The 24,164-nt window shown below is 59.9% G+C and overlaps 1 protein-coding gene across 1 annotated transcript in view; it reads left to right on the top strand.

Annotated features, from left to right (window-relative positions):
- Positions 1–24,164, top strand: part of SCUBE3 (signal peptide, CUB domain and EGF like domain containing 3) — a 33,062-nt gene that overhangs the window by 2,498 nt on the left and 6,400 nt on the right. The window contains exons 2-9 of the mRNA XM_035569159.1: positions 5,744–5,866; positions 6,947–7,072; positions 10,315–10,449; positions 12,635–12,760; positions 13,589–13,705; positions 17,412–17,459; positions 21,322–21,438; positions 23,024–23,146. Coding sequence (XP_035425052.1) covers positions 5,744–5,866; positions 6,947–7,072; positions 10,315–10,449; positions 12,635–12,760; positions 13,589–13,705; positions 17,412–17,459; positions 21,322–21,438; positions 23,024–23,146 — 915 coding nt within the window. The remainder of the gene's footprint in view (positions 1–5,743; positions 5,867–6,946; positions 7,073–10,314; positions 10,450–12,634; positions 12,761–13,588; positions 13,706–17,411; positions 17,460–21,321; positions 21,439–23,023; positions 23,147–24,164) is intronic.

Raw genomic sequence — 24,164 nt, 5'->3', positions numbered from 1 at the left:
CCCCGCTTTTTGGCAGGGTGACACATCCCAGCCCTTCCTCCGTCAGCCCGTCCCACCTCCCGCAGGCAGAAGAGCAAGTCCTGGTCCCCCTGCTTCTCTGGCAGCATCCCCCATACGTGAAGCCACATCTCAACATTTGCCACCTTGTCCAACCCTTCCCTGCTCACAGCAGCCCCTTCGCTGCCAGCCCGCGCGCCCTGCACGAGGGGCTCGCTTCGCTTTTGTGGGGATGCACCTGCAGAGCCTACACCGCCAGGGCCTTTTTTTTTTTTTTTTCCTCTTTTTTTTTTTTTCCCCTTAAGGAGTATAAAATTTTCCAATTGCAGCGTGGAGATGCCGTTTTATTCCCCTCCCATCTCCGCCGAACCTCCTCCCCCTTGGCCTCCGCTTTCCTCCCTCTCCTGCATTCACAGTGTGCGACTGTTGTGCCTGTCCCCTCCGCCCCTCTGAAATATGAAATGTAAAACTGTAAACATTTCAACATGCAGCAGTTCAAAGGAGATCTTTGACTGAGGGCGTCTAACATGCCCGTACTTAGATTAAAAAGGGGAGGGGGGTGGGAAGGAGGGAAGAAGAGTTTTTTTGTAACTGCCAACGGGAGTATAAATATTCAGACACCTCGAGTCTTCCAGTGCGGAGATGTATTGCTGTCTCCAAGCAGCTCGGGATTTTTAGTTTTTATTTTTTTTTTCTTTTAGTTTTATATAGATTTTTCCTTTGCAGACAGTTGCACCGGAGTAATCCATTTAGGAAAAAAAAAAAAAAAAAAAAGTATGCATGAATAACCTTAACCTTCACTTTCAAAATTATAAGTCCCCCGAGAGGCGTTAGGAGAAGCCCGGGATGGCAAATAAAGTTTGCTCTGTCTCGCGCTGTCGAAGGACGCCCGGCCGCGTTTCGGTGAGGCCATCTCCAGCCGGAGATGTTGTACTTGTTGCTCCCCAAACAGAAAACAAACAAACACATTTTTTTGAAGGCGAGGCTTGCTCAGCCCGAAAAGCCAAAGGGGCAGCAGCAGCAGCAGCAGGAGCAGTCCCCCGAGGAGCGTGAAAGCCACCTCAGTGGGTACAAAGCCCTCGGGCTGCAGGTGGATGGTGGTGGGATGGGGAGAGCTTTCCTACCCCCTTGCTGCTGCCCGTATTTGTGTTTTTTCCTCTTTTTTTCATGCTCCACCAGCATCGCCGCCCCATAACGAGCTGCACCCCGCGGTTACATCTCCCCTTCCCCAAACACTTCACCAGGAGCCGGGTTCCCGTCCCATTGACGAGCCAGCGCCGAGCACCTGAGTCAGGATTTCTGGTTCAGATGATGCATTTTTGGCCAGTTTGCCCAAACCGCCTCGCGGGGTGTCTGCCCGCCCCGTCCCGCGGGACCGCGGCCGCTCGTGGTCTGGCGGAGCCGCTCAGCGCCCGCTCCGCCGCACGCGGCCGAACAAATGATTAATAAAGTGCACCACAGTGTCTGAGGTGGTTATTAATACCCCGGTAAAAAGAGCTACTGAAGTTATAAAGCTTTAATTTGGCCTTAAGGCCGAGTGGAAACTCCGCGCCCCTGCCAACAGCTACACACACACGGCCCTATACAGGCAGGCTGTTAATACGTGTGCCTATATAAAAACAAAGAATAAAACTAATTTTAAAAGAAAAAGCTGAAGCCGAAGGGAGAAAAAGGGTTTTGTTTGTTTAGGGGTTTTCAGGGCGTTCTTGCCACCTTAGCTCAGCTTCCTCCTCCAATTTACCTCGCCTTTCAGCCTACGGATAAAAGCATCTTTTATTATTATTATTTTTAATAACAAAACGAGGGAAGAGCCTCAACCCAGGCTCGTAAAGCACCCTAGCCGTGGCTGCGTCCCCTGGACACACGGACGTCGCCGCGGGGCAGGGTTGGGGCACGGGACCCCGGGGGCACCCGTCCCCGCCGCCACCTCCCCGCGCGTCCCCGCTGCGAGCCCTTGGGTCCCCCGTGGGCGCCGTCCCCTCGGCGCGCTCGAAATGGCAGTGGCGTTGCAACCGTCTGCCTCGGCCGCCTTTGAAATGGAGAATAAAGCTGCAGCTGGAGCGGAACGGGGCCCAACGGCGAGCGCTGGAAAATCCCACCCACAACGGAATAAAAAACATCGAGCCGGGCGCTGCCGCCTCCTCCCCGGGCAGCGCCCCAGCCCCGCGCTGCGAACCCCCCCGGGGACCTCGGGGCGAGCGCGCGCCATGCGCCCTCGTTAGCGTTAATTAGCCCCCAGATTGTGGCCAGGTCTGGAGCTGGGTGCCTTTGGGTGCAGGAGAGACCTCGCGTCCCCCCGACGGGACTCTGCGTCTTCGTCAAACTTCAATCCTTCGCTCTGTGCAAACCCCCCACGCCCCCGATTTGGGGGATTTGGGGCACGGCGCACCCGTCAGCTTGGTTCCATTTTGGGTTGAAAAAGGGCAGTTTGATTATTCGTGCTGGAAAAGGGGAGAGGGGCCACGGTGGGGGGGGGGGGGGGTGTCTGCGGGGGGGCTGCCCCCAAACCCCAGCCTGGGTTTGGGACCCTGGGTTTGGGACCAGCGCGGGTTTTGCAGGGGTGAGCAGGGACGGCAGCACCCGCAGGTTGCTTTTTCTCGAATCTCCTGTTTAGTTGCCTTGTAAATCGTGGCCCTCGCACCTCCGTGGCCGCTGGAAGCACCTGCAGGGCTGCCGCGGGTGCTTTCGGAGGAAGAAACATCTCCAGCAGGAAAACGGGGCTGTCCCGACAGCCGAGCCGTGGGAAAACGCTCCGTGCCTTGACAAAAATTCAAAAATTTGTTGGATTTTATTTCCGAAGGCACTTTTCTTTTTTTTTTCTTCTTCTTCACTGCATCATTTCTTAAAGATGCTTTTTCTAAGGAGCCAAAATTTTGGTGTTCTGAAGTTAGGATTCTTGCCAACACGGGGATGGCTCCTCGGGTGGCTGGGAGGGTATTTATTCACGCTTCCCACACACACACACTTTTTTATCCTTTTTTTCCCGTTCTCTAATCCCGTAACCTTTCAGAATGTCTCCAGCTTTGGAAAAATTACAGAGTGGCAAATTTATAATGTTTTCTTTTGTACTTTTGCTGCTGTGTAATCTTTCCAAAGTTAGAGAAGTTTTGAAGTTACAGAATGGAAAAAAAAAAAAAAAAGAAAAAAAAATCCGTACATGTGTGAGAAGGAAAGCCACGCATTGTTTTCAGTGTCGCGCAGGCATTGTTCATTGTGTTGACTTTGAGGGCACAGAAAGAAAAGAAATATTAAAAAATAATACTAAAAAAAAAGTGAGTTTTCTGGCAGAAGGCTGGGAAAATTTCAACTACATGGCGTGCGACAGATGCTGCGTGTTTCGGGGGTTTTCAGAGGATGGGGACGGGGGGTTCTGCCCGCCTGGTGCTGAGCAGGGTGGAAGCACGACCTCGGCGCAGACGGGAGATGTGAAATGAGCTGCACACAGATCTGAGCCACTGAAGCTCAGAAAACTGACGGGTCGGATTTGATTTGATCCCATCCAGGTGGTGCCTGGACGGGATTTCCCTGCTCTAGCAGGTAAAGGAACATTTTGCCTCGGGCTTGAGGCGTGCGTGACAGCCACCAAACGCCCTGTGCCGGCTCAGACCACGCGGGTGCTGAGTCCCAAGGGCACCTTTGGGTGCAGGGAGCTGCAAAACCCCAACCCCTGCCCTGGTGGGCTCCCTCGGCACGTGGACCTGGGTGTTCACAGGTGCGAGTGGCCACGGGGCTGTGGGCTCCGGGCACAGAGCTGCGATTTATGAATGTGGGGTCGATTCACTGTTGGCTTTTGGCTCCATTGGGCTCATCGCGGTGTGCCAAGCAGCGAGCTCTGGACATCCCAAATCCATCCCTCTGCTCTTGCATCCTGCAGGCACTGGGGGTCCCGGGGTGGGCACCCAGAGGCTTTTGGGGTGCCGGATGGGGCACCCAGCAACGTGCCACCGCCGTCCCTCGACGTGGCAGGGAGGTGGCCGGCGGTGACGGCCGGGCTGGGCGCCGGGAGCTGTGACTCAGGGAGCAGTGAACTTTACAATCCCACGAGCTCGTGCGGGTTTTTCCCCTCGCTGGTTGTTTGCACACGCGTTTAGTGTCGCGGGACGGTGCCTCCGCAAGGTGAGGCAGGGACACGGCGGGACGCACGTGCGCCGGGGCAGGTTTCCCAGCAAAACGCCAGGTTCGGTTGGGGAGGCAGCGAGCTGGGAGAGCTCAGCTCCCCAGAGCTGCAACCCCAACGGGATGGCGAGGCTCCCCGCGAGGATGTCGTTGGGTGCAGCGCGCCCACGGGGTCTTGGCCCCATGGTGGCACCGGGGCCGGTCCCAGGGGTGTCGGAGCGGGGTGCCCGTCCCCACACCACCCTGCAGCTCCTCCACCGCCTCCACCGCGGTGGGTCAGCCTCCAGCCCGTGATTAATGGCCCGAGGGAGGCTGCGGTGGCCGCGGGCCATGGCTAATGTCAAATAACAAATATGAATGCGTGCTGTAAATATTTATACAATGCACAGGCACGTGCCGCCTCCCTGGTGCAAACGCAAACCTCTCCTCCCCCAGGGCGGGTGACTCACATCTCCCGGCAAAAAAAACGCCGCCACGGTGGCCAGAAAGCACTCAGGCCATCGCTCCCGCGGCCGTGGCCTCCATCCTGGCATGCTTTCAGGGCTGCTCGCCCTCCCCTGGCTTGCAAGGATGCGTCTTGTCTTCGGGGACCTCCCGGAGTGCGTCTGCTCTTTGGGTGCTGGAAAAACGGCTTTTTAAAGGCAGCTGGGAGCTTCCCAGCCTCAGGCTCCTGTTTTGGGGGGTCCTAGGCTCTCCCAGGGGAGATGGCCGGGGGCAGAGCCACGCGTGGTGCCCTGGGAGCACTGCCCGTGCCGAGGGGCTGCTCGTGATGCTCAGCCCCCGCTGGGGACACCCAGCTGCCTTCCGTCACCAACAGCCCCGGAGCCCCCGCTGCTGGCTGAGCAGCCAAGCCAGAAAGCAGCCAGGTGAGCAGCCTCTTGCTGCTAAACCTCCACCCCACGCAGCTGAGGCTTGTTCAGGTCCTAAATGCCATTAAAACCTCCCCTCCCTGTAATTTGTGCTGTGCACAGCCTTTGGGTATCACCATCTGGGGCCTCTGACTGCAGCACGGTGCTCTGGATGTGCTGTCCTGCGTGCCTCGGTGTCGTGAGGTGCTGTACCCCAGGTATTTGGGTAGGGGGGTGCCCAGGGAGGCAGCAGGGTGTCGGTGAAGCAGGGGTTTTGGCCGTGCCCCTGAGTAAGTCACGTTTTTCCGAGTTATCCCTCCTTGCTTCCCACTCCCAGGTTTATTTAGTGCGGTTCCCGTTAATTTGCACACATTCCTCCACGCCTAAGAATAGAAAGCGATGACGATTATTTGGGTGGCTGGTCGGCTCAGGAAACTGCTAATTGGAGACAGAGACTTTCACCTCTGGCTGGGCTGGCTCCAGCCTGGACTTTGGGCGTCTGCATCTTGTTCCCTATTAGGTGCGGTCGGTGGCTCTTGGGGCAGCTTGAATGAGAGTGGGGGGCACGGGCGATGCTGTTTTGGAGCTCCCTGTGTGCAGCGAGCCCCTCACCAGTTGCATCGGGGCTGGGTGCAGCCGTAGGGAGCAAAGGAGAAAAATTCCTCCCTTGGTCCTTCCTAATCCACATCCTGATGCCTGATAACCTGGGTGGCTGCCACGGGCCCTCATGCTCCTTGTTCCCCTGCCCGTGGCTCTGCCCGTCGCCTCCTCTCCCTTTGCAGATGTGGACGAGTGCGTGGAGGGCACCGACAGCTGCCACATCGACGCCATCTGCCAGAACACCCCGAAATCCTACAAGTGCATCTGCAAGTCCGGCTACACCGGCGATGGGAAGCACTGCAAAGGTGGGGGCGCGATGCCACTGGAGCCCCTCCAGTGAGCCCCAAGCCATCGGGGAGGGATGCTCTTACACCCCAGCCTGATGCAAACCTCTTATTCCCCTATTCTGCCCCAAACAAGCCTGGTTTCTTGACACTGTATGGGGACAGCGCAGTGACTGACCATAGCTGTCACCGCGCTTCTGCCCCTGCTCTGCAACCAGCCCCGTCTGCAGGGCTGGGGCTGCTCCAGCCCCGGGAGGGTCACCTGGGGGTCCTTTGTAGGAAATCTGGGCTTTTTCCTTGCAGGGTTTGCAACCCAAAGGGTGCAGAACTGGGTTAGTAGCACGGGAAGTTTAAGGATATGTCTATCTGTGTGCAGCTGAGCTAGGCGTGTAAGGAAAGCTGGCTCCTCCACTGGATGAGTGCAAACAGCAAGGGGATTAAAGCAAGATCCCAGCGCAGATAGGCACGCAGACAGGCTGCCCGCAGCACCGCCTTTGGGAAATCCCGGCCGATCCCAGGCCTGCGAGGGAGCTGCTCCCCAGGGGGACAGGCGGTGGGGCCCTGCCCTGCGCTGAGGCTTTCAAGGCCTTGTGCGGAACAGGCGACGTCTTCCCCTCGCCACGCATCGCCCCGCGGGCGCAGAGCAAAGGGGCAGCCCTCAGTTTTCCAGCCCCGCGAGAGGTGCAGCAAGGGGAATGGCCCAGAACTGCACATTTCACAGGGGTAAAAAGGAGTCTCCGCTCCTGCGTGGGGCTCAGAGCCAGGGGTGGGGATGCGCTGGGGGCTGCTGTGGTCCAAAGCTGGGCTCCCCGGGGCACCTCAGCACCCACTGACACAGACAGAGAGGTGAAAGGGCTGCTGGCTGGTGTGCTGCAGGTCCAAAATTGAGGCAGGAGAGGGGAGGAGGTGAGATTTGTCATAGCAGAGTAGGTGCAGGAGCCCTGTGGTGGACGGATGCTGCAGGCACAGATGGAGCCAGGGACGCAGCAGACACCCCAGGGCAAAATGTCTGCTGGGGTGGTGACCGCGATGGGGCTGGGGAGAAAAACCAGCGCCGTGAGCTGCCCTCACCCCCTGCCCTCCTCTCTCTCCTCTCTGCAGACGTCGATGAGTGCGAGCGGGAGGACAACGCGGGCTGCGTCCACGAGTGCGTCAACATCCCCGGGAACTACCGCTGCACTTGCTACGACGGCTTCCGCCTGGCACACGACGGCCACAACTGCCTAGGTGAGGGTCGGGGAGAGCACACACGGCCGTCACGGCTCGGGGCCAGCTCACTGGCTTTTTCTTGCTAGAGGATTTATTGTACCGAGACTTTGCTGCTGGTTAAATTGACCTCAGCGTTTTTGCTTTTGGTGGGAAGCTGGGGCAATGCCAGCCTACAAACCACCACGGTGTGGCTCAGGGCGCAGCAGGTTTTAGAGGGTGCAAGCACCAAGAGCTCCTAGCAGATGCTTTTTGTGGACAAAGCAGGGCACAAGACTTGTTTTCTCCCCCTTTCCTTGCGGGGACACAGGACCCCTGTGCACCCTGCCTGGCTCTGTGCTGCAAACCCAGTCCTTGCTCGCCGCGTGGTGACGCCTGCCCTGAGCGCACCGCGTCGCCTCGTGCCCGACGAGCAGCAGCCGAGGGTTTTCTGCCTTCCCCCAAAGCTGACACATCGCTGCTGAAAGGCGGGCGCCCCTTGCCTGGCAGCCCACGTGCTGAAAGCTGATAATCTCCCAGTTACGTGTTTTAGATGTGCTATTTGGGAGAGCTGCTGACAGGGGAGGCGGCTGACCCCAGGCGCAGATGTGTCCCGTGCCACGACAGCTCTGCGGGGACAGGGACAGGATCGGTCCCCGTTGCAGGGTGGTGACGCTGCGAGAGGATGCCCCGTGCTGGGCCAAAGCCTTGCTGGATGGGAACTATCCATCTGCTGGGGCAAAGTGGGCTTGGAGGAGGCTCCTCATTGCTGCTGGATGTGGGGATGAGGGGTGGGAGCCCCATCCTGCAGTGCTGCCAAAGGCAGGACCAGCCCGCGGGGCTCACCCGGGCGCAGCCGCCCGCTGGGCTCGTGCTTGAAGTCAGCCCCGCACCTGCCAAAATAGATGAGTTCATAGCAAATACGGTGGGGATGTGAACCAGGGAAGGGACCGGGTAAATAATCCCGGGGCCAAGACAAACCCGGCATCTGCCTCCGGAGAGGCCGCGCATCCTTCCCACCGCCCCAAACTCCATCCGGCTGCGGCCGGGCCCGCGGCACAGCCCCGGGGCGGCCGCGCTGCCCGCGCCCCGGCACCGCTTCCTCCCGCAGCACCCACGGGGGCCCGGAGCCACCCGCCTCCCCTCCGGCATCCGCAGCGTGAGCGGCGGCTCCGTGCTATTTTCTAATTAGCGTCTGCGCTGGGGTCATTAATGAGCTCATCACTTGGAGGGAGGAGGGGGCGGGGGGGGGAGTAGGGGAAGGGATTATGGCCACATACGCTTTGCATTAGCTGCCATCACCGGGAACTTTGCAGCCTCCTCGGTGAAGAGGGAGATTTACACAGCTGGAAGGAGGCGCAGGCGGGCGGCCCTGCCTTCCCCTCTCCGGGGAGGATGAGCCCAAGGAGAAGAAAGGGAAGCCGGGCTCGGCGAGCCGCAGACGTCATGTGTTTACAGAGCGGGGCGGGAGGGGAGCCGCTGGGCTCGGCGGCCCCCCGGGGCGAGGGGGGGGACACGGGGGCAGCCCCAGCTCCCTGCTTCAGCCCTTCCACGGTTCCTCCCAGCGAGGTTTAAGGGTGGCACAAATCTATCCCTCGGAGCCCACTTTACAGATGAGGATGTCGCTGCCCTGTTTTTTTCCAGGGGTCTGTCGGGGTTTGCTCTTTACTTGCTCTGGGTGGGAAGCAGGGATAAGCCCCAGGGGTTTTTTCTCACCTTCCCTTCCCACCTCCCCACCATGGCCGTGCGTTTCCCAGCCTCTGAACGCCCCCGTTTAGCCAGAAGACAGAAGCAAAGCAAGGTGAGAGTCCTGCCCAGCTTCGCTCGCCCCGGGAGCAGCCGCCGAGCAGGACGCAGGAGCCCTGGCTCTCTGCTCCCGTGCACTGCACATGAAATAACCTGGAGTCACCGAGAGCTGCCCCAGGACACCAGTCCTGCTGCGGGAGGTGGACAGGTCCCTGCCAAGCACCCGTGGGCGAGCAGGACTGGGGAGCTGGGCTGGGACACGCCGGAGCCATCGAGCATCCCCTCCTCGGGCGACCTTTTGAACTAGGACAGGAATTCAAGCCCTCGTCCTGCCACGGGGCTTCTGGCTTCTGCCCGCCTCGGTTGCGTTTAATAAAATTGGTATTAGGGCAGCAGAGTCTCCTTTCAGCCATTGGTTTTGAACAGCTGCCACCTCATTTTTGTGCCGAGCTTTAAGGAGAAGTCACCAGACGTTAAGCCCTTGTTATAAGCGGGGGATTTGAGGGGAGTTACTGGCATCTGCAGGACAGAGCTTGGCTGGGACGAGCCTCGGAGGAAGCCGTGAGCCTCCAGCCGTCGAGTAGGGTGTCCCTTTTTGTCTGGCTGCAGCCACCCAGCCTGTGCCACCGCTTGGTGACAGCTCCCAGCCGGGGCTCCGTCCTGCTCTGAGCATCCCCAGGCTGCGGCACCCTTGGGACTCGCACAATACCATGCCCCTGCACTGCCCGGGCATGCATTTATCCACGTTTCTGCCCAAAAGCAAGGGGTTTCGGTGCGTGCCGTGTCAGCCGAGCTGTGCCGTGTAGGGTTTAAGAAGCGGCTGTCCCCGAGCTGCTCTCCCAGCTTTTCCAGCATCCGCCGCTGGCAGAGCTCAGCTTTCGCCCAAGCTTTTGGCTCTGAAATGCTCGAGTTCAGGGGAGGTTTTCTTTGGCACGGGGCCCCTCGGTCCCCATCCCGGGGCCATCACCCCTCGGGGACAGGAGTGATGCGGGGCTGCGGCACCGCTCCTGCGGCGTTCGGATGGGTGGGCAGAAGTTTTCATCTCCGCCATCTCCTCCCCAAGCCCGGCTGCTGTAGGGGATTTGAGTTTCCTTAAAAGCAATTATCCCCACTCGGGGCTAAGGTTTCCCTGTTCCCTGTAATGAAGTCCAGGCGCTTCCCTGCCGGCAGCGAGGTCGGAGGGGCTGGCAGTGGGGGCGGCTGCGTTGCGGCCGAGCATCCTGGGCACAGCCTGCCCGGGGATGTAGGGCAAGGAAAACCCCCTCCTCTGCGGTTTGGTGTTCCCATCTGTAAAACGGGGCCACCCCCTACTTTTTTTTTCTTTTGCCCATCGGCTGGAGAAGCTGTGTGGCCTCCGAGATCCACGCCTCGATGTGCTTTGGCTTCATCCCCTGCGGCGCTAAAGCGTCCCCCTTTCTTCTAGCTGGGGGATCACGGATGTACAAAGCAGAAACAATTTTTGCTGCACATCAAATCGCCCTCGCTTCCCCCAGACGCTCAGGGAGCCGCGCTCATCCCCTGCTGCCTTCCCTTTGCAGACCTGGACGAGTGCTCCGAGGGCAACGGCGGCTGCCAGCAGACCTGCGTCAACATGATGGGCAGCTATGAGTGCTTCTGCCGGGAGGGCTTCTTCCTCAGCGACAACCAGCACACCTGCATCCAGCGCCCCGAAGGTCAGTGCCTGGCGTCCCCACGGCACCCTCCTTGCCCACCTCTGCGCTCCTGCGCTTCCCCAAAGGAAGGACCCCAGGGGAAACCCTCACTTTATTGCTCGGGTCAGGTCCCGAGGACCGGGGTCGTTGTTTGCTTTGGTGGTGGCCATCTGGTGGTTGCAGGAGACCCCCGAAGTGGTCGGTGGGCTCCTGCCATCGCCCCTGTACGATGCATGGGTTTGGGACCCCCCCGCCCCGGTGCGGGGAGCGTTGCAAATCCAAAAGCAAATTTGGCGTGAGCGTGCTGGGAGAGGACGCTGCAGGGCTCATAAACATCTCCAGAGCGAAACCCTCGCAGGCCCCTTAATGAAGCACAATGACACCAAACGGAGGATGTAAATTTGTACTCGGAGCGTTTTATTAAACAAAAGGTACCCAGAGATCCTCGCGCTGCCCCGCAGGACCCGTCCTTCCCTGCCAGGTCTTGCGCAGCACCGATCCCTTCGTCTCGATATCAGCTCTAAATTGCTGCCGTCTGGAGCAATCTCTTAGCCAAAATATGAGGAAAGTAGACTTTTTTTTTTTTTTTTTGCATCTCTGCTGATTTTTATCTCTGCTCCTTGGCGAAGCAGCTGGCTGTTTTTTGCTTTCCTCCTTCCCAGCTGTGCTGGTCCCTCAAGCTCCCCAGGGAATCTCGCCCTGGTCGGGACATCTCAGCAGCATCTCCCGTGTCCCCGTCCCCGTGTGCGTCCCCAGGAGGGACGAGCCACTTGTCCCATCCCTGCCATCACGCAGGGACGCCGTGGGTGGCCCCGGTGGAGGCAGGTGCTGGCTTTCGAGTGGTTTTTCGAGCTGAGCATCTGTAGAGCATTGCTGGCCCGGGGAGGTTTGTGTCAGTTCTGCGCCCTGAGGTTGGTTTCATCACCGCTGCCGGCATGGTCCCCACGCTCAGGTTCAGGAGAGGTTTCTCAGGAGAAGGGGGGAGAGGATTGGAGCTGATCCCTGGGTTGTGAGCCTGGAAAACGCAGAGAACTGGGGACGGCTGTCTATTCATTCTGACTTTCCTCCTGCCTCGGGCACTGCCAAGGCAGAAGCAGTCAGTGTTAGAGAGCTAACCCTCACCGTTACGGCTGCTTCCTTCCTTTTGGGGTCCTTGCCAGCACCGAGTCTCCTTTTCCTTCCCTGTCTTACACTGGCAGGCTTTCTCCTTTCCCTCTGCTCTTCTGCGGTCTCTCCTGCCCCGTTCTCCCTGCTGCTTTCCTCTCTCCCTCCTCGCTGTGAGCAGATGCAGGGGGTTGAAATGCGGGGTTGGGAGCCCCCGGCAGCACCGTGCCCCTCTCCCATACTGCGGGGCCCCAGGGGTTGCCTCCCCATGGCAGGGAGATGCTGGCACAAGCAGACGTGAGCTTTTGGTGAGGCTTGCAAGGAAATCTTCTCTTTGTGGCAAAAAAAACAGGTGCCTTAGGCCCTGCCACGCTCCCCCCAGCGACGCTGCTGGGTGCAGAGGAACGGGAAAGAAAATATTCCTGACTTTCCGTGTTCCCTGCCCCAAAGCAAAAACCTCTTGGGCAGCACGAGCCCAGCCTGCCCTCCCTCCCCGTGGGACAACCTGCGCCTTTCAGGAGGGCGAAGCAAAGCCACCAAAAGCAGAAGGGCAGAGCAAGGTCCTCGTGTGGCACTGGTGCAGACGGCGATGTGGCAGGGAGAAGAAGGATTAAAGGGCGTGCGAAGCCCCGAGGCAGCCCTGTTGTGAGCCCTGAGCTCCCCCCTAAAAGCTGCTGTGCTCGGGGAAGCAAGGCCGTGATGCTGCCTGTGTGCAGGTGCACCCCGGGGTGCTAATTCCCTTCCAGATTGGAGTCCCGCCCCCCCCCGCTCCCTTTGGTGTGCAGGGGGGTGCAGCTGGGGAGCACCCAGCTCCTGAGGGTGCTGCTCATCCCCAGGCATGGGACGGGCGGGCTGGGCCCCAGTAAATGCTCATGGGGTGGTCGTGAACCAGCTGCGAGCCCACCAGGGTGACCCCAAACCCGGTGCGTTGGGCTCGGGCTTATCCTGCCCCTTGCCGAGGTCCTCCCTCACCTCCCCCGAAGCTTTTCCCCTCGTTTCACCCCCTGCACATCCCTGTCCCGCCCCAGACGTCTTTCTACCACCGGGGACCAGCACCGACAACCTTCTGGAGCTTTCCTTTGCTTTCTTTTCTCCTTTTTAGAAGGAATGAACTGCATGAACAAGAACCACGGCTGCGCCCACATCTGCCGGGAGACCCCCAAGGGGGGCATCGCCTGCGAGTGCCGCCCGGGCTTTGAGCTCACCAAGAACCAGCGCGACTGCAAACGTAAGGAGCGCCCCTGGGGCTGGGCACAGGGCATCCGCAGCCCCCGGTCCTGCTCTGTACCCTTGTCCCAACGTCACAGCCCCCCGATAGCAGCCGGTTTATCGAGCCTGAAATGGCACGACAGGGGATCCCGGAGGTGCAGCATGCCCCATTTCTCTCCCACCAGCTTTGCTTTCCCCCAGGGAAGGTGAGCGGGGGGGTGATTGGCACGGGAGGAGCGCAGGAATCCTGCCCCCGGGACGCACGGTGCTCTCAGCCCGTCTGATCTCCTGCCAGCACCTCGCTGCCACTGCCAGGCTTGTTAGATGTGTATTTCTGCGTTTAGGCAATTGTTTTTATTTTGCTTCTCGCTCGCTGTCTGCAGCAAGCGTGTAAAACTGCTGATGAAACGGAGGGTTAATCCCACGAGCCTTTTTTTCCCTCCGAGCTAAAGGCAAAGGACGCCTCGCCTCCCCGAGAGGGCTGGCAGGGATTCCCGGGAGCACCTGAGTCATTCCGCAGCCCGTTGAAGTCTCGCCCTTCCCCTGCGTCACCGCTCTCGTGCTCCCTGGGGATCAGCCCTCCGGTCCCTTTCCACCAGGTCCACCGGTGGAAAAATCTGCCTAAATAGATAAATAAATAAATAAATCAGAGCTTGCACCTTGCAAGATCCTGCAGGCAAAGCTGTGAAGGGTGTTAGAAATTATCCAGGAGGGAGAGACCTGTCCTAGGACTTGGTTGAGGTTTTCCAAGCTGTCCTCTGGTGCATGCCCAGCCTGGGGGGGGGGGGGGTGTCGGGGATGAGAGGGGCTGCGTCCCCCAGTGACCGCTGCTCTTTGCCTCCGGCAGTGACCTGCAACTACGGGAACGGCGGCTGCCAGCACACCTGCGACGACACCGACCAGGGCCCCAAGTGCGGCTGCCACGTCAAGTTCCTGCTGCACTCCGACGGCGTGACCTGCATCGGTAGGTGCCAGCGTCGCCTGCTGCACCGCGGGGCTCGCGCTCACCCCACGCGTTTCGGTCTTGGCTGGATGGAGGATTTCTTCGAGGTTTTGGGACGGGGCGCTTCTTTTGTGCTTGGAGTTAAAGGTTTGGGATCAGAGCCACTCAGTGATGCGTCGCCACGCCACCGCGGGGAGCAAATGTGGCTTCAGGGAGGCTTGAGGGGACACGCGGGGACAGGTTGGTGTGCCTGAGACCCCGCCTGTCTTCATGCCCCTGGAGGGAGAGGGGTGGCATTGTCACTGTCACCTGGGTGCCACTGTCTGCCTTAGTGCTCTCTGTCCGGGCAGGCACGCGGAGGGGACAGATTTGGATGCGGTGTGATCTGTTCCAACTTGGCACCGCGGGGGTCTCGGCTCAGGGACAATTGTCTTGCAAAAAAAAAAAACGAAAACAACAACGACAACAAAAAAAAAAACACGCAAAAACACCAACCCGACAACCCAACCACCCCAAAATTGTCCTTTTCCTGTGTGTGTTTTCAAATTGTAAAACATCAAACAGAGATAGAAGCTTTACTGGTTTCATATGCTTGCGCTGCTTAACAGCTGATTCGATTTAAAAAAAAATGTTACGTTTGGGGCGTGATTAAGTCTGCAAATTGCTCTAGACATTTTAGTTCTTCTTGCAAAATAAAAATTAAAAAAAAAAAAAAAAAAGAAAAAGGAGTTGAAAGCAACTGAAAGCAGCAGCGAGGTTTTGGCTGCTCCCGTCCCCGCTGTGCCTGCACTGGGGATGCTCTGCGCTCCCCGGAGCCAGCCCCTCTGAGTGCCACCACCTTCATGTCACCGCTGTCACCCTGCCTGCTCCGTGGTTAATCCCGGCCCCTCCTGGCTGCTTGCAGATGCCCCTCCTGCCCCAGAGCAGCAGGGAGCCGAGCTGTGTTTGCTCCTGTGAATGCGTCTTCGCCCTTCCCGCTGCATCCCGTCCCACCTCGGCACCCGGCAGGGACCTCCCCAGGAGCCCGTGGGGACGTTGCTGTGCTCAGGGAGGTGACAGCTCCTCTAGTGTAGCTCTTCTCGAGTGATTTTTGCAGCCTGGGGTGCCTCTGCTCTTGTATTCGCCCTGCGTGGGGCTCCCCACGCGTGTGTGCGCGTGTGTTGGCTGTGGAGATGCGGGGACTCGGGAATGGGGCGCTTGGCACCAAAATGATGCTACCGGGTGAGAGCAGCTGGTGATCTGGGGGATGCTCGAAAGGGATCTGGTTTCTGGAGGCTCAGAGCCCTGGGTACCACAGGTGTGTGAGGGGGATTTCTGCATTTAAAAAAAAAAAAAATCAGCCTTTGCCAAAATCTCCCCTTCCATCCCCAGTCTGAGCACCGGGGAGACATCTCCCGCCTCCTCCAGTGCATCCCCATGAGCTCTCCTCCCACCCAGCCTTCCCGGGGGGAAATTAAACACTGTGACCGAGGGTTTTCAGGGCAGCATCAGCTCAAAATCCCCCGGCTGCTGCTGATCCTGTCCCCGCAGCGCCGGGTGCTGCAGCCCCATCTCCTTGCACCACGGGACAGCCCCGTTCTGCTCTGTGTCCACCCTGGGGGGGTCCTGGCCCCCCAGCCCCAGCAGGACCAGGGCAGGATTATGCCCTGGGGAAGCCCAGCCGACAGATTTACGGGCGAGACGGGGGCCGAGGTACCTGCTCGGGTATTTATAACCGCCCGGCTTTGTTTTACGGCTGGGGCTCGGCAAACAGCCTGCCCCGCTCTCCCAGCGCCCCGGTGCTCTCAGCGCTGCCCCCTCCCCTCTTCTCCTTCTCCATTTCCTCCGAAATATTTCATCGTTTCAAGGGGAATAAAGTTTCCAGCGAGGGGAACGCAAACTCTCTCCCCGGGCTGCGGGCTTTGAAATCGAACGCGGTGCGTTTGATGGGCTGCTGGGGCAGGCCCCCGGCCCAGGTTCCCTTCAGATCACACCACGCGGCAGGAAGCACGAGCAGCCCCTCTGAGTGGCAGTTTCATTAGGCCACGGCCGGTGTTTTTCATTTTTCCGCTTTTTATTGCCGCTTTTAAAAACGCGGATAATGAATAACATGCCTCTGAGCGAACCGGGGCCAGCCCTAATGGCTCCCAACATGTCTGCAGCATCGAGGGGGATGGGGAGCGGGGAGGGGAGGCCACTGACCTTGGATATTTATGTTTGTGCTCTAAAAGCAGCCTTAAAAGAAGAAGAAGAAGAAGAAGAAAAAAAAAAGCGCAACAAATTGCCCTCCCAGTTAAAGTGCCGTGCAGCGTGGCAGGTCAGGGCAGCCCCGCGCGGGGTACAGCGCCCTCGGGGAGATGCAAACCCGGCTGTTGTGGTTTTGTGGCTGTGGATTTTTGCTTTCTGGGAGGATTTGTAAGGCGAGGATGATGCTCGCAGCGCAGCTCCCCTCCCGCTGGCGTTTGGGGCGCAGAGGGCTGAGGCGGGGTGCTGAGCACCAGCAGCGGGATGAGCCCGGGGCGGGAGATGTGGATGGGCAGGAAATGCGATTAGATGGGGAAGGAAACCAAATCCGGCTCGAGTTTTATGGCAGATTTCCTGAGCCGTGCTTGGCAGCAGCGTGTGCGATGCTCCCGTGCCTTGCAGAGCGAGGAGCCGTGCCGGGACGGTGCCGAGGAGCTGGGACAGCGGCGGCGCCGGATCGGGGCTGGGAAGAGCGGAGCGAAGAGGCCGTGGGGCGGATGGAAGGGATCTGGGAAGGGGAAAGCAGAGCCTGGGGACGCGAGGAGGGTGGCCGTGGTGTCACCGGGTGTGCTGCTCTGAGCGTGCTGGCCTCACCGGGAGGATGAGGTTCCTTCTTGGCACTGCAGAGCCGCGGGAGCTCTGTGTCCTCACCGATGGGTCCCCTGCCCTTGGCTTGAGCCTCCTGGCACAGTGTGGGCACAGAGCGAGCTGCATTTCCTCCTCTCTTTTCCCTTTTCTCCTCCCTCCCCTCCGCGTGGACCCGGCGTTGCTTCTCATGGAGCAGGGACGCGGTCGGCTCCGCTCCATCCCGTGGGTGCAGGGCTCCATCCCTGCGTGGGTGCAAACCCAGGTGCCGGGGCGTCTCGTCCCCTCCCCAGACTGACCAGGATGAGTAGGGACAACTCCTAGCTTAGTGCCACAGCTCCCAAAAGCATTCCCCAAACATCCCCTGGAGAGCTCCCAGCACCCGGGTCCACCAGCGCAGGGGGACGCCGAGCACCCCAAGCACCCCAATTTGGGCTCCCGTCGCCTCAGCCGGCTTTGCTGCTAAATCCGAGTGTCCCAGCGCACCCGGTGGGCTGGGGTCGTTCCTTGCCTGTCTGCCCCCTCCCTGTGTTTGCAGCCATGCCGGTGAGCACTAATTTTGCTCTCTTGGGAGCGAGGAACCGTTCCCCGGGACTAACGGGCTCCGCACTAATGCTCCTCGTAACCTGCTTTCTGCCGTGCCTGCCGCGGTGCTCGAGCCCACGGTCAGCCCGAAGCAGAGAGCGAAACCAGCGGGGGCTTGGAGAAGCTGGGGGTGACTTCGGACAGGGTGATGGAGGAGTTGGATAGCGTGAAACCCAGATTTTGGTTCTTCTGGGAGGTGGGGGAGAAAAAAAAAAAAAAAAAAAAAGGGCCCATTTCCCCCAGGCTCGAGAGGCAGCAGAGTAGAAGTATGTGACACCAAACGAGCTCCTTGCTGGACACTGTTTCTAAATCACTTTTTTATAATGTTAAACAGGGGAGAGACACTTCCAGCAACACGTTATCCTTGAGACGTTTTCTAATGGTAAATATTTTTGTTCTCTCTATCTCCGCGAGGGGATCTAACCGCAGGCGTGCTCTCACCTCCAGACCGTAACTCGGGGGGCTGAGCGGGCGGACTAACTGCATGCCTCGCTTCGCACGGCCGCCGGCCCCACTAACCATCCCCTCTGCTGCTGCTTTCCAACCCGGCCTCGGGCTGCAAACAGCCTCTGCTTTTGGGGAGAGAGAGAGCAAAACCCCTTCCCTGGCTGCGCTTGCATGACGCGGGGAGCTCGCCTAGCCCGGGCATGGGGTGATGGTTTTCTTCCCGGCGATGTTTGTGGTGTTTGTCCCCAAACCCCGGCCGAGGCGCTCGGTGAGAAGTGGCCGGCGGTGTCCCTGGGGCTGTGTGAGGGGGGAGATGCTCGTGCCCGTCTCTGCGGCCGTAGCAAAGGTGGGAGCAGTTGCCACCCGTGCAGCGGGGCAGTTAAAAAAGGTGTTTGCAGGAGCCGTGCCGCAAGCCTGGCGCGCCCAATGCTGCTCGGACAGGGCAGGGCTCGCTCCCTCGGTGCTTTCTGCTGGGGAGCCCTCACCGTGCGCCCTCTGTGAGGCCACATCCCCTCCTCTCTTCTCTTCCCCGTGCCCCAGGGGGTGTCCCTTGCAGAGCTGACTCAGCAGCACCCCGAAGTGACACCGCTCCCTCCGCGTGCCCAGGAGCCCCCACACCGTCACCACAGGTCCCCAGGAGCCACCGCAGCTCCGGGTGACACAGCAGTGCTCCCCGGGCTCTCCCAAAGTTACCCCTTCCCGGAGCCCCCCCTGCTCACAGACCGATGCAGGCACAGGTGGGGATATTTGGGGACCTGGCGTGTCCCAGCGTGGCTGCTCGCCGTGCTGACAAATTGCTCAGAGGCTCTCTCACAGCGAGCTTTGCTTGGACTTGGCACTGTGGCTGCTTCCCTGGGGGGTTTCCTCTCAATCGCTGTGGCACCAGTGAGGTTTGAGCCCTGCCCTGAGGCCAGGGGACGCCTCTGCTCTGCCAGGAGTCCGTGGGGCGTGCTGAGGGCTCAGCACCTCGCCTGCAGCCGGGAGGCTCGATCGGGGACATGCTGGGTGCACGCAGCCTCCCGGCGCGCTCAGGTGTGCAGCTCCCCGCTTTCTGCTTCGGGGGGCTCTGCGGAGCCTTCCCCTGGGCTTCTTCCCTTCGGGGGGACCTTCAGCTCGGTGCTGTCACCGTGCTGAGCAAAGCTGCTTCTGATCACCCCGATTGCCCCACAGTTATCTCAGAAAGCTCGCGGGGCTGATGTTTCCCTGCGGGTGGAGGCGAAGTCAGAGGGCGCGCTTGGACCCGGTGCGGATCGGGGCGATGCAGGGGCATGGTGGTGGCACGGCGAGGCTGGGATGGAGCGAGTGTGTGTGTGAGAGCGTTTGTGTGCGCACAAGCTGCTTTGTCTTCTCCCTCCCCGAGCGACGGGGGCCCTCGCCAAAGCCCTGTGTGGTTCAGTGACTCACGCTGGCTCGCACCAGGCTCGCAGCAGCCCCCGGGCTGCCAGCACCACCAAACAATGCTCCTCTCCCAGGGCCGGCTCCCGAACAGCCCCACAGCACCCGGCCCCAACCCTTCCCTGCCTCACAGGTACCCCAGGAGCCCGTGGTCTGCTCGCAAAAGCTTTTTTTGCAAGCCCTGGGATGCGCCCCCCCACACACACTTTGCTGTGGTGTCCCAGCTGGAGTTGCTCATCCCCTCCCGGTGCAGCCCCGTGCATTGGCCGCATCCTGCACGGGGTGGTGGGGAGGGCTCGCTGCAAAGCCCAGCCGAAAGTCCCAAAGGGGCTGGGAGGTGAGAAGGGAGACGTGCTCCTCGGGCACCCCAAAAGCAGCGTTCGCTCTGAGCACGTCGTCTCATCTCTGCAGCGACCCCGTTAAACCAACCCTCCCGGGGCTCCCTGTGCCTGAGCCGCTGGGACAAAGGCCGAGTGAAATTCTTAATTGAGCCTCCATGAAGTTTCCCTTCCCCTCGGCGTAACGTCGCCGGCCCCATCGTGGCCGGGCTGTGCGCGCCGTGAGGACCTGGCTGCAGGATCTCCATATCTGCGCAAATCCCTCCCTGGCCGTTTTGTAATCGCGCCGGCCATTAGTTTCTCTCGAGCTGGTCCCTTTGTTCTCTTATTATGGGACATCATAAAAATAGCAGCGGCAAGATGAGCACAGAACGATCCCAGCGCCGTCGCCCTGCAGCGAGTGGTTGCGTGGCTCAGCCGTTTGTGCCCCACGCGGCTCTCGCAAGGAGCGGCAGGACCTGGGGTTTTGCTCTTTCCAAGGAATTTCTTCAAGGCATTTTCATGTCGGGTTCCTTGAAGCCCGAGCGCCTCATTTATCCGAGCGACCAGCCCTCTGAAAGGAATACTTTATTACCCTTTGTGAACAACTTAATGCACTTCGAGCCATTGTTCTGGTGGTTAGGACCGAAATTGAAGATTGATCTCACAGGGAAGCTGTCAAGCTGAAAATGCCTCATTTAAATTAGTGTCCCTTCTAGTTTTACCAGCAACAGCTGACTTTGATAATACTGAAATAATTAGCTTTTTTTTTTTTTTAAACTGGATTTTTTTTTTCCACTGATGCTGCCTGCGTGTGTGTGTGTGTGTGTGTTCTAATTTTACAAAACGTTGCCCAAATTAGCCTGCGACGTTGGACCGGCCAGCGCGCCCGCCTGTGCCGAGCCTGCCAGTGGGTGACACTTGGGGGCAGGGGACACGAACATGGGATGCACAAGTGTTGGGAGTGGTTTTCGTGGGAACTGGAGCTCGGAGCGAGCCGGGGGGGCTTTAGTGAGGGTGGGAGCAATGGCTAAGTGCTCTGGGGGTGCTGGGGTGCCCCACGAGAGCTGCTGGGTGCATCTGGTGTGGGACCGGGGCTGTGCACGCCCTCAAAGTGTGTTTTGCACACCTGAATTGTGACAGCCCTGGGTGTTTTGGGGTGAAAAGCTTGGAATTGTCCCTGGGTGTTTTGGGGTGAACATCTTGCAAACCGTCCATGAGCGGTGCTGGGTTCTCCAGCCACAACCTGCAGATCCGTCTCCCATTTGCATCACGAGGGTTGCTTTGAGTCTCCTAAGGAGTCCAAAAGCATTTTTCCTTTCATTTTTCATGGTGTTTCTGGCCGAGCCTCTTGCTGGTCGGGCTTACACCACGCTGCCCCTTCACTGAGCACCATCCCCGGCTCCTGCCTGGTGGCAGGAAAGCCCCAAAGCCTCACCCTGCTGGGGCATGCCTCAGAAAAGCAATTCCTCCACCTCGGGGCTGCCAACGCTCGATCCCACCAGATCCGTTTCTTGGGGGACACAGGACCATTTGCCAGCTGGGAGCTGAGCAAGGCAGGATTAATCCTGCTCCTCCCTCTGCCTCCGTGGAGCCACCTCTGCTTTTCCGTGTGCCCCGGCCGTGCCACCAACCTCTGCCCACTTCTGAAGTGCTAAATGCTGGAAGGCAGGAGGGTTCTGCAGGGGTTAGGACAGACACCAAGAAATCTGGGTGCTTTTTCCTGTCTGCAGCCTGGGACGAACCAAGTACCTCGCCTCCAAAACCCACGGAGAGCAGCGCCCAGGCGGCCAGGCGTTATAAAGGCAGCGAGCGCTGCCGAGGTAGAAAATGCTGCGGGACTGCCGGCGTGCAGCCAAGCCCTGAGCTGAAATTGTGCCGTGCCTCAACCCCAAAGCACTCCCTTTGTGTGCTCGGGGGGTTTATTAACTGGGGGGCTCCTTGACTGCGCTATGCCAAAAGCCCAGGGCTGATGTAGCCGAGCAGGGAGGGTCGCAGCCTCTGCCTCTCCCCGCCGAGCAGCAGCAGCACATTTTGGGCAGCGTGAGCCTCACCCCCGGGCTGTCTCTCTCTTTCTCCCCACAGAAACGTGCGCCGTGAACAACGGAGGCTGCGACAGCAAGTGTCACGACGCGGCCACGGGCGTGCACTGCAGCTGCCCCATGGGCTTCATGCTCCAGCCCGACAGGAAGACGTGCAAAGGTAGGGAGGTGCTCTGTCCTTGGTGCCTTCACTTGTGTCCTCAGAGCCCTTAGAAAAGGCTCGGATTTGGCTCAGCTCCACGTTCCCCACGGTGTGTGCTTGCATCGTGTTTGCAGCCGGGGTGGAGAAGGGGGAACACCCCTGTGTGGGGCTCCTGGGGTGCCGTGGGCACCCACGGGTGCTCTGCTCGAGGGAGGATCTGGCAAGCTGGGGCTGGGTTTGCAAAGCTTTTCAGGTGTCTGCCGAGATGGGAAAATCCCCAATTCTCATCTGTTTGTCTTTTTGAAGATGCATCAAAATGCATCAGTGCCCTGTCCTGCAAACCTGGCGCTGTGCACGCAAGGGGAGCCGCTCTCCCTTCCCATGGCTTGGCCAGGGCCCAGGATCCCCTGGGGACTCTTGGGGACCCAGCTCAGCCCTTTACCCCCCCCGTGTCTCCTGGGGCTCCCTGGGGACCCAGCACAGTCCTGAAGCGCCCCCCCGCCCCAGCCACACGGTGCCGGGACCGGTGGCCACAGGGGTTGATGCAGAGGGTGGGGAAATCCCGGTGACCCCGGCTGCAGGGTGACAGCAGCCCTGTTGTTTCTGCTCCTCCGGAGCTGGCAATGGAACCCTCCTTGCTAAAGGTGCCACGGTTGGCCCCGCTCCCCCTGGGAAGGGTAATTTGGGTCAAGTTGGAGGCAATTTGGGGTGTGGGGGTCCCACTGCGGCTCTGCTGGGGTGACTGCGGGGTCTGCTGGCCGACTTCAAGCACCGGGTCCCGCGTGGACGATGCTTTGGGATGTTGCAAAGCCCCTCACGCTCCCACGGACGTCCCCGTCCCCGTGCGTCTCCCAGGGGAGAAGCCCCTTGCACGCACCCGGCTGCAGGGGACGCAGTGACCCCGGGGCAGGACGGGGCAGTGCCTGCGTTTTGTCTTTCGGCAGCTTCAGGAACTTGACCCTGGTTGAAAGCAAAGCCCCGGCCCGCCGCAAGCTGTCTACCTGCTGACTGATTCCAGAAGCCCCCTGCCCCCTTGTTATTTTTTCAGCGCCCGCTGCCCCTCCGATTCGGCAGTTTCCAGCAAAGTGCAATAACCTGGAGCCATATCCCCTGCGTCTGGGGGTTTTATTACAATTGCGAGCTGTTTTACAGCCGGTTCCCCCGCGATAATAAAGAGAAAGCCTCGGCCCCAGAGAGGCAGAGCTGTCGCCCCAGCGTTGGCAGCGGGGGGCCGGGGAGCTGGGGAAGACAGCCGCCTCTTCCTGCTCTCCTTCCATTTTACAGGGCATTTCCTAGCAGTAAATTTTGTGTTCAGTAGGGAAAAAAAAGGGAAAGAAAAATTACATCTCCCAGCCAACCCCTTTGCGGGTTCCCAGCGCTCTTTGCAGTTACGGCACATCGTCATTTTCAGCCTTGGTTATGGCAAGAAAAAAAATGGCCCAGCAAAGGGTGCCCAGCAAATCAGACAGGTCTCCTCCTCTGGCGCCATCCTGCTGGGGACAGGGTCCAGGGGCAGAGCCGGGAGGTTTGGGGGGACCAAACGCACCCGGGGGTGGCCGCGGTCACCAGCCCGGGGTGCGAGGGGTGTCCCTGTCCCCGCCAGACATCGACGAGTGCCGGCTCAACAACGGGGGCTGCGACCACATCTGCAGGAACACGGTGGGCAGCTTCGAGTGCAGCTGCAAGAAGGGCTACAAGCTGCTCATCAACGAGAGGAACTGCCAAGGTGAGGGGCGCTGGGGACCCGGGCACGCAGCCCTCGCCTCTCCCTGCCCTTCGTCCCCATCCCTCCCTCTGCGGCCCCATCCCCAAGCAGGGGTCCTGCCCTGGCCGGGCACAGCTCAGCGCCCGCCCTGCTCGGCTTCTCGCAAGCTTTGTGTTTTCTTGCATGAATTTTTGCTGGGGATCTCACAACGGCATCACCTGAACTCGCTGCTAAACCACGTGTGCGTACACACCGATTCGCACCGCAGGGGCTGGGCCGTGCTCCAGGCCGCTGTGTTCTTGGGATCCGTGATGGGAAGAATCACACAATCATCAGGGTTGGAGAAGCCCTCCAGATCACCTGGTCCAACCACCCCCTACCACCACTGTCACCACTGAGCCATGTCCCCAAGCACCACGTCCAACCTCTCCTTGAGCACCCCCAGGGACGGGGACTCCACCACCTCCCTGGGCAACCCGTCCCAACGCCTGACCGCTCTTTCTGAGCAGAAATGTCTCCTCATTTCCCACCCGAACCTCCCCTGGCACAGCTTGAGGCCGTTCCACAGGCTGAATCCTGCCTGCCCATCCCATAGCCGGGCCACTCCGCTCCCAGGCTGGGCTGCTCCCCGCTTGGGGCCACGCTGTGGAGGCAGAGCGAGGCTTTGGGTGCTCTTGCAAGGCTTTCCTCCTTCCCCATCAGTCAGAGGGCAGGAGGGAGGGATGCGTCTCCTGCTCAGCACTGCTTTTCTCACCTTCCTCTCCGCACCCCGACATCCTGCAAAATCTCAGCAAACCGTGCCGCTGCGTGCCAGGGCACGGCGCCGCCGGTTGCGGGGCCGTTTTGGGGGGGGGGCACGGGGCTCCCCCCCCAGCCCCGAGCCGAGGGCAGTGCTCAAACGCAGCTGCTGCAAGCCAAAATCACAGGTTCTGGCCCCAGCAGGGGGGCGCAGGGCTTGCCGACGCTCCAGGGCTGAGACCTCTTTCATCTCCGTCCAGGTGCCGCGCTCTTGCAAGTTTGACGTGAGCGTGGCAATTAA

The sequence above is a fragment of the Cygnus atratus genome, chromosome 24 (genome assembly GCF_013377495.2).
Source record: "Cygnus atratus isolate AKBS03 ecotype Queensland, Australia chromosome 24, CAtr_DNAZoo_HiC_assembly, whole genome shotgun sequence".
NCBI classification, from domain to species: domain Eukaryota; kingdom Metazoa; phylum Chordata; class Aves; order Anseriformes; family Anatidae; genus Cygnus; species Cygnus atratus.
Note: the sequence above shows the minus strand (reverse complement) of the source record. Positions and strands in the feature narration are given on the sequence as shown.